Here is a 9544-nt window from a genome sequence, read left to right on the forward strand (position 1 = left end):
TGATTGTGCAGTGCTGAAGTGGGAGGAAGTTTTACATCCAACTCTTAATGAGAACAAGACCTGAATCTCCACAGACTGAAAAGGACAAGTAGATCAGGACCTTACCCATGTGTCAGTGGCTCACAGAGGGAGTTCCACTCTTAGGATACTGCAGAATGTTCCCCTGTCCCTGTGTGAGGGAGTATTTCATGGTCTGGTTCTCAGGGGATGGTCGTAGCCCTTGGGAGGTGCAGTCTCTGTCTGTGACTGCCATCCCAAAAGAGCTGCTTTCTAGCCAGTCCTCTCCCATCTCACCATCACCATCCTACTGCTGTCTGCAGTGTTCTCTGTGCACAGGCCCTTCAGGGAGGTACCAGCTAGCAGATTCCTTGGGACACAGCTGCCCATTGAGGAGATGGGACCATCCCCATCACCTCTATTGCTCCAGGAGGGAAACTGTCAGATGATGAAGTTAAGAAAACCATGGTCTGGCCACAAATTCTCTTCTGCTGCTCCCCAGGTGTCACACAACGTCTCCAAGCACTGTTGGGAACGTGTGTTGCTCTACCAGTTTTAGAATCCACAGTTGCTTCCACAGTAGGATAGATCTTTCAATTAGAGAATTACCATCTGGTGTTCCTGACAAACACTGAGCATCTGAAAAGAATACACACAGCTACTGTCCAGGAAGCACAGACAATCCCAGGAGCAGCCTGTCTGGGAAGTTTCCCCACCCCCAGGCACAGGCTGCCAAGTGCTATTCTCAGTCCCACCAGGATCAAGCCAGAACGACCCATGTCTTTGACAGAGTCTTCATTTGTACCAGTACAGCTGAGAACACATTTGGGGCCCAAGGCTCCAACACCACAGATTGGCAGTGTTGGGGTTGTTCGAGCAATGCATCTCCAGGACAGAAAACACATTGGCAGTGGAGCTTTGTTTTGTTTTACTGGTTTGTGGCATGGGCTCATCCTTCCAGGCCATCTTCTCTTGCCTCTGCTAGTGCTGTTACTGCTAAATAACCATAGGGGCAAGTGGGTTTGGCTCTGGATTCTGAGCAGTATCCTCCCTTCAAAGGCCAGACACTATTCCTCAGACTCAGAGAACATCCTAAAAGACCTGGAAGGAATAATTCCTTTTGGCTTTGCAGCCTTAACATCCGTTTGCAGCCGAGGTATGTTGGCTTTGGGCTTTGCCACACCTGCTGTCTGAGGGAGCTCTTGTTTCTAACAGGATCCTGAGGCTCTAAGAGCTATTTTTAATTTTCTACACAGTCAAAACAGTGCATTTTTTTGCCTTACTTTGTTCTTGGAGACAGTTGAAGTGTTTTAATGGCACTTTTCCAAAAGGAGCAGATAACCTTAGGGAAATTTTTGGCCCACAGAGCTGGAATTCTTAAAATTAGCAGCAATTGAGAATGGAGTTTGAAGGTAGATAATGTCAAATAGTCTATTACAGCAGTTGTCATGAGCCCCTTCTGTAGCAAACCTGAAAGCCAGGCTGGAAAGGAAGCCAAGCATTAGGTTTTCCTGCAGTTTGTGTCCATTTCTGTGATGCTTGCTCCACATGTGTGTTATGTAGCACACGCTGAAAATGATGGGAGATGGTGAGTGGGAATGGCTCTGGCTCTGGATTTTACTTCCAAAGCACAGCTACACTTCACCTAGACCAGCAGGCACTGACAGCCTCGGATGGGGTTGACAGTTTGCTCCTCAGGGAGGTGCACAACAGCTTTTCCTGCTCACTGCTGAGTTATTAACCTTATCATGGTCTGTCTCTTGGTGTTTAGGTCTTTCAGCAAGAAGGAAAGAAGCCTCTCAGAGAAGATGGTGTTCACAAGTTACTACCCCCACCCTCCCCGCGCCAGCGAGGTTGTCTCCGACTCCGAGAACCTCAAGCCCTCGGAACTCCCCAGGCCAGACAGCAGGACTTCTGCATTCTTCCCAGCCCCAACAGAGGCAAGGAGCCACTACCCTGAGCAAAAGCAAGGCTTTAAACCCTTGTTCCTTAACCTTACTCCTTCTGGATCTGGGCAGTCCTCCCCTAGCATGCCCAGCCAGGCTCCCTCAGACTTGCAGAGCACAGGTGATGCCCAGGCTCTGAGACAGCACCATGCCAAAAGAGAGGCTGTGAATACCCAGGCACAGCCTTTGGATGCTGTGCAGGATAGATCCCCTGAGGCTCCCACAGAAGAAATGATGTGGAGAAGGAAAGCTGTGCTGCCTCACAGGTCCCTCCCACCCAAAGTGGCGTGGGCTCCTTCGGTCAGGGACAGCAGCTACGCCAGGGCCATGGTGTCTCCTCCAGCGGCTGGGACGAGGCTCTCCCAGCGGTGGCAGTCCCTGCCCACACAGAGCAGCACTTCTTCTGACCCAGAGACTGCTTCTCCCCAGGGCACAGCCCAGCTCCGGATCTCAGAGTCGTGCCTGCAGCTCACGCCGCCGCCGCAGGACGAGGACGACGACGAGGTGTTCCTCACACCTTCCCAGCCATCCTTCTCCCCACCACCATCCCGTCCTCTTCCTGAGCTCATCTCCTGCCCTTCTGCCCATGGCATGGAGGAATTCCCTCCTCCTCCCCCTCCCATGGGTCCTGAGGGGAATGGAGCAGCTGGAGACAGATCCCCACAGCTGCCAGAGGAGACCAGCATGAGGTAAGGGTGGGCTGGGACATAGGGACATGTGCAGTAAGCTGTGCAGGGCTCAGGTTGGAATGACCCTCCACCAGCTGCCAGCTGGGGGACAGCTTGCAGAGGGTTGTAGGGGGACAGGGACAGACAGACTCACTTCCTGTCAAATGATGTGGCCAGGGCAGGGCACAGAGCTTTGCATCCCACCAGCAGCTGCACTGACAGGTGCTCCACCATATCCCTCAGGAAAGGGAGTTACAGGGGAGAAACCCTCCCTGGTCTGGTTCTCCCTGCACGTTTCACTGGGATTGCTTCTGCCTCACCCCAGCGTGAAGAGTTGAAATGGCTATTGTCTCCTTCCAGTTACTGGTTTTTGAGAGGCAACTGTGAAAACCCATGATGGGTTTTTCCAAACAGAATTTCCCAGAATACATCTTAGGCCTGGCACGAAATAGTGGTGTTATGAAACAGTCACCATCTGCCAAGAAGTGGCAAGAGAAATGTGTCCCAGGCACACTGTATAGGGAAATTCTCCTGGAGGATAGGCTTAGGGCTAGGTGCCCAGCTGGTTTAACTAGGCACAGCTTCCCTCACTCCACGGGAGCTGCTCTGATATCCATCTGGGAAGAATCTGGCTGGGGCTGTGGTAGGGATTGGCTTTTCCAGCATGTCCAGGACAAAGAGGTTGAGGCTGCTCAGATGGGAAGACACCATGTCCCCAGCCTGTCAGGAGAAAACAAAGTGACTTGTCACTCACTAGTTCTGTCTCTGTTGGAAAGACAACCCAGCAGTGTCCAGGTGGAAGGGACAAAATGCTTCTGTGCCAGTAGCTTCACCCTGTGTGCCCTTCCATGTTGGAATGAGGAGACACAAACATAAGTGAGAGAGAAGGAAAACTTGTAGTGTTCCCCATAGGTTCACAATGGTGCTGGGTGGTAGCTTTACCTTCATCTCACAGACCTTTTCTGTCCACAGCAGCTTCAGAAACTTTCCCAAAGCCCTGGCTGAGAGGGAGATAACAGGGTTGGGCACCGGTGACAATAACTGGCCCCTTTCACCAACCCTGTCCAAGAGGACTAACTCCCCATCTGCTGTGGAGCAGCAGCACCAGTCACCTGCTGCTTCTGAGGGGCCTCAAAGGCAGCCCACAACTCAGCCTGAAGGTAACCCCAGAGAGCCAGCAGCCATCACTGGAGAGCTGGAAAACACTAGCCTGGACTCCGGGATCATTGGCACAGCACCTCCAGGGAAGGCAAAGAAAAAGAGCCCAGAGGATATTAAGTCAGAGGCTCTAGCAAAAGAAATTGTCCATAAAGACAAGTCTCTGGCTGATATCCTGGATCCAGACTCCAAAATGAAGACAACAATGGACCTAATGGAAGGGATTTTCCCCAGTGGAACCAGCTTGCTGAAGGAGAACAACATGAAGAGGAAGATGTCGCAGAAGCAAGGCAGCAGGACAGCAGTCGTGGGTGACACGTAAGCACTGCTGGTTGGGGTGAGGGCTGGCAGAACTCCCTGCTCCTTTGCTTTTAAGGACAAGCTGTGCTGGGTTTTTCTGCATCTGCATAGGTGGAGTGAACTTCCCAGTTCCCAGGTGTGAGGCCTAGCAGGACATTCCCTTTCCCCTGAGCTGGGCTCTCTGTGTGACCTCTGAGCTCACCTCGCTGTGTAGAAAAACATGCTGAGCTTGGTAACAGGGAAAGGAGATGACCCATCCCTGGAGATGTCGTTTGATTTCACTCTCTGGACCTCTGTAATCTGAAGCAATTCAGTGCAAAGCACAGGAACAGAGATAGGAGAGCAAAATCAGGATGGAAATAGGGGCAGGCAGGCAGAGAACGAGAGGCCAAATTCTGGAAGGAGTGTTGAGGGCCCCTACTTATTCCTGGAGGATGCAAACATCAGCCCAGGTCTTCCAGTGTGTTTTATTTAGGATAGAAACTCCCAAGTGGCAGCTGGAGAACCATCTAGAAGTCGGTTGTTCTGTAAGAGGGTCAGTTTTGCTGTCGAGCTGTGCTGACTGACCCTTTAGCAAGGTAAATCCTGTCCAGAGCCGTAACCAGTTACCTTTAAACACAACTGAGCTGTGCTGCGCGGGGAGAGCAGTGACAGCAGCTGACATGTACCCTCTGGTGGGAGGAATCTGTCATCTCCTTGTGGGAAATAACACGGGGAAGGTACCAGAGGGAATGCTGCAAAACCATGGATCTAGGCATGGGGAAAAGTCAGGCTCAGACTGAACTCCTCCTTTTTCTTCACTGTGGTGTAGGAGAGAAGAAAAGGAAGCTCCTGTCACCCTGATCACCTGTCCTGCTTATTACAGCGTTTCTGCACCCAAAGCAGAACTGCTGAATAAAATCAAGGACTTGCCAGAAGAAGCAGGTGAGGAGGAGGAGCTGCTGGACATCAACGAGAAGAAGGTAAATTCAGCACACCCCACTCTTTTCTGTCTACATTCCTGAAGGAATAGTAAGCCCTGAAGTGACGTGAATTTCTGTTTGGTGTCAGCTTTTGGCAGCCCCAAGTTGTGTGGGTGTGACTGGGCCACTGGTGAAGCTTTGTTAGTGGCCCAGATTGAATGAAGAGCTGATCTGAGTACTCACTGCAAACTGAGTCCCAACCTGGCACCCCACTGAGGTTAGCCTGTGTCATGCCAAGTGCTGAGTGTACAGGCTGTAAGGAGCAGTGTCTGTCCCACAGAAGGGAGGGAGAAGGATGAAGAAAAAAGGATGAGATGAAGCAATAGTTCAGGTTAGAAACAGGAACAGAGTCCAGCTAGTGACTGCATTGTCTGAGTGCAGGAGGTTTTCCCCTGGGGTTTTCCTCCTCAGTGAAGCAAACTTACCCATTTTACTTGCTATCTGCACCCACTGCCTCCAAAGGAACATTGGTTACTCTTTTCCCTCCAAGCTTTATTATGTCTCTGACCATGTGGACCTCAGTGGCTCAGCCACCACAACCTCCATGGGATGGCTTAGGAGGAAGGAGAGCAGGGCAGGAAAGGAGGAAACATTTTCCTCTCTTACTGAGCCTACATTTCACTGCAGGACCTTTTAATTCACCCCTGTGGTTGTCTCACATTGGTTCCCTGGTAATTACAGACATGTTGCCTGGCTCCCAGGTCCTGAGGAGCCACAGGCAGGTGTCTGTGGCCTGTCTGTGCCTCCCCTACACACATACTACCTTATGTCCAGAGCAGCCTCTAAATCTGAACCATCCCACACTGCAGTGGGCAGAGCAGCACAGCTCACACTTCATTTTCTGTTTGCCATCTCTCCTCTCTGTGGTCTTACACAGACTCTGTGCAAGTGTGCACAGATGGATCATGCATGTGTTGCTAATCAAAAGCATTTGCCTAAGGCCTCTGCCTGCTGCTTTCATCAGCTGGCCCAAGCCACTGGTTGTAGAGCACCCAGATCCAAAGTGAATCACATCCCCTGCCATGTCTGCAGCATTCCATTGATTCCCTTGGAAACCAGCTGCTCATACCAAGGTGGAAGGTGGAGAGTGACTAAACTACATGAGGGTGCTGCTCCAAGGAGATGCTGCAAGCACCAGAGAGGCTTGCAAGTAGCTGTGAAGCTGCCATGGAGGACAAATCCCAGGCCTCCAAGGCTACATTTGCATGGAAACCCAGAAATAGATGGGATCACAATCTGCCTGGCATGTTTTTGCTCATGGTCTGTGTGCAGGAACATTGGCACAGGAGTTACCTGAGAAGGCAGCTCCTCTGGGAGGTCATGTGGATAAACCAAGCTCATTTCCACTGTAAGAATGCAGAAGAGCTGTGTTGGTTGGCATTTGGGATGGCAGGAGAGGCACTGGTTAATGAACACAACAGGATTTTGGAGGCTCCACGAGCTCCCATGCCTTCAGAATAGAGGTCTGTCACCCCCAGCAGTCCCACAGCTTGTTGGAGGGCAAACCATCAGAGGCCCAGGGAAGGAGAAGTGCTGGTTCTTGTCTCTGGAGGGGAGAGTCCAAGTAAAGGAGTTTTGGTTGTCCCTTGGGAGGGATATTACTGGCCTTTCGCTCAGCCTCTGCACATCTGTGGCAGCTGAGAGCAGCCTGTAGTGCAGCCTCAAGAGGATGCAGGGCAAGTGTTCCATCTAGTGGTGTCTGGCCATACTGTGCCTTCTAGCCTTGATGGTTCTGCCAAATCAGCCTTGGATCCCCACTTGGAATCCCACAGGTCACCCTGGGGACCAGGCCCAGTTCAGTCACCCCCAGCCTGACTGGTGTTTGAAGGTCCTTCCCCCTCTGAAGCAGGCTGCCTCCTGCCTGGAATGACACTCAGTTTGGATGGAAAACAGGACTTGGAGAGAATATTTGCAGGCAGCTTTGTGATGTACTTGTTTCATCCAGCAGTGTTGGCACACAGAGTAGATGGACACCCAGGTAGTGATGCCTCAGCAGTGCATGAACTGGAGACACTCAAAAGTCTCCACACCTTTTATGAAGAGCTTTTCCTGCCTGCTGTGCTCCCAGTTCCGAGTAAATGGAAGCAAGAAGTGCAAGCCCCAGGCCACAGACTTGGTTTTGCATGTCTTTGCCCTAAATCCTGACAGAAATGAGGATCTCCAGCACATGTGCAGCACTGCTTGTGGCTGGAGTTACTGAACATTGGGGGTCAGTACCTTAGAGCCTCTTTGGTGTAACCTCTTGCTTGATGCCTCTCTGTGTGAGGCAGTTGTTTTGTACAGTTCTGGGGCACAAACTACAACATCCAAACAAGACATTTCAGGCTGGGACAGGGAGTGGGGAATATGGCAGAGGTGTGGCTGCAGCTCTCTGCACTTGGAGGTGTTAAAGACATCTTTCAGATGGAGGCAGGTGGGTAGCAGAGTATGGTACACCTAATCTCTTCTATAAATGGTCATCAAACAAATAGATCTTCATGCCACCTGATCAACTACTTGGATGATCTCCTAGCTGGAGAATTTCAGAATTTTCTCTGTTTCTTCCTTAGTCTTCTCTGTCAGCTGTTGCTGATTGACTTGTTCCTCAGGAACTGTGGCCATATCCTCTTGTCATCATCCATATGACCAGAGTGATGGTGGTAACGACCACTGTGGCAATGTGCTTCCCTTCCAACAGGCTGAGCTCATCGGGAGCTTGACCCACAAACTGGAAATCCTGAAGGAAGCCAAGGAGGGCCTGCTGGCAGACATCAAGATGAATAACGCTCTGGGAGAGGAGGTGGAGCTGTTGATCAGCACCTTGTGCAAACCCAACGAGTTTGACAAGTACAAGATGTTCATTGGTGACCTGGACAAGGTGGTGAACCTCTTGCTGTCCCTCTCAGGACGCCTGGCACGTGTAGAGAACGCTCTGAGCAGTCTGGGGGAAAATGCCAACAGTGAGGAGCGGGTAGGTATCTGCACAGCCGTGGTGTCCAGCCCTTTTTTGGGGTGTGGGGCAGCAGCATCACCAGGACGTGCTTTACAAGGACCTCCAAGGAGGCAGCACAGGTGTCTTAGTGCTTATGTATGAGCAGTAGCCAATGCAGGTTTGTCCCTGGAAAATCTTGATCCCAGTTTGTATAAATGCCTGGGATCCTGTGGTGTTTGTCTCACCACAGGGCCGTGCTGGGCACAGCCTGTCTGTGCCCCATGGCAAGGCTGGGTGGTGGTGTGGAACAACCCACTGGAAGCCACATTTTAACATTCTTTGGGTGGTTTGGAAAAGACAAAGCCAGATTTGTAGTTGTGGCTTTCTTGGAGCACTTTCTGCCTCCTATTGAGTAAAACATTCAGAGTCCAACTCAGTGGGACACTGAATCCATAGTGAGGAATTCATCCAGGCTTCCGAGTGTCTGGGAGCTCAGCAGCCATCCTGCCTCCCTCAGAGGTGGTAGAATGGTGCTGTGGAAGGAAGGAGAGGGGGACCAGGGTTTGGTGGTGCTGCTGATGCTGAAGGACTGTCTCTGGTGTGTGCAGAGCTCCCTGACAGAGAAGAGGAAGCTGCTGGCTGGCCAGCACGAAGATGCCCGGGAGCTGAAGGAAAACCTGGACCGTCGGGAACGGGTGGTCCTGGAGATCCTGGGCAACTACCTCTCTGAGGAGCAGCTCCAGGACTACCAGCACTTTGTGAAGATGAAGTCTGCACTCCTCATAGAGCAGCGAGAGCTGGATGATAAGATCAAACTGGGCCAGGAGCAGCTCAAGTGCCTGATGGAAAGTCTCCCCACGGACTTCACGCCCAGGGATGCAGCAGCAGCAGCTGCCCTAGCTGCAGCACTTGCTACCTCCAGTGGGGTCAGTGGTAAAACACCTCCAGCAGCCTCTTCCTCACTCTAACCTGTCCCAGGTGGGCCTGGGGTACAGTCCTGCTCAGGTCTGTTTAATCCAAGTGCTTGGCAGAAGGTCCTCGACAAAGACTATGGATGGAGACAGGTTTGAAACGAGATTTTAATGAAGGAAACAAAAAATAGCAATAATAAAGGTTTTATTTTCCTTTCCTTCCACTTCTGCTTCCTGGAAACTTAAATCAGTGTGGAGGGAAATCTCCTCCTGCCAGAGATGAGGAAGAGTCTCACAAGAATTACACACATGACCTGTAATAAAAACCATGACCTCCTCTCTTTCCTCCCTTCCCTGCCTGCCTGGCACCTCATGAAATGATGAAGGATCTAAAAGAATGAAGCCTTAAAAAATAAAACCAACCCATTTTACTGAACATTATTGATATTTATATTTTTTAAAGGACAAGTCAGAATGTGTAAGTTTTTTGTACATACTCTAATCAGTTACTTGATTCCACTCTGTTCTGTATGTAGAGAAAAAAAAAAGGACATTTAATTTTGTATTTTGTGAAGACCTTAACAAAAAACAAGAGGGAACCCCAAAGGTAGTCATGCAGTAGCTTGGAACATCTCATCATGGTTTTGTTGCTGTCATTGTTGTTGTTTTTTAATATAATAAAGGGCTACCA

At 50.7% G+C, this 9544-nt stretch overlaps 1 protein-coding gene across 1 annotated transcript in view; it reads left to right on the forward strand.

Annotated features, from left to right (window-relative positions):
• Window positions 1-9544, forward strand: part of SHROOM3 (shroom family member 3) — a 27584-nt gene extending 18040 nt beyond the window's left edge. The window contains exons 6-10 of the mRNA XM_009074105.1: window positions 1769-2632; window positions 3587-4087; window positions 4881-5031; window positions 7709-7981; window positions 8551-9544. Of these exons, the coding sequence (XP_009072353.1) occupies window positions 1769-2632; window positions 3587-4087; window positions 4881-5031; window positions 7709-7981; window positions 8551-8910 (2149 nt within the window). The 3' untranslated portion in view covers window positions 8911-9544. The remainder of the gene's footprint in view (window positions 1-1768; window positions 2633-3586; window positions 4088-4880; window positions 5032-7708; window positions 7982-8550) is intronic.

The sequence above is a fragment of the Acanthisitta chloris genome, unplaced genomic scaffold (genome assembly GCF_000695815.1).
Source record: "Acanthisitta chloris isolate BGI_N310 unplaced genomic scaffold, ASM69581v1 scaffold28284, whole genome shotgun sequence".
Lineage (NCBI taxonomy): Eukaryota > Metazoa > Chordata > Aves > Passeriformes > Acanthisittidae > Acanthisitta > Acanthisitta chloris.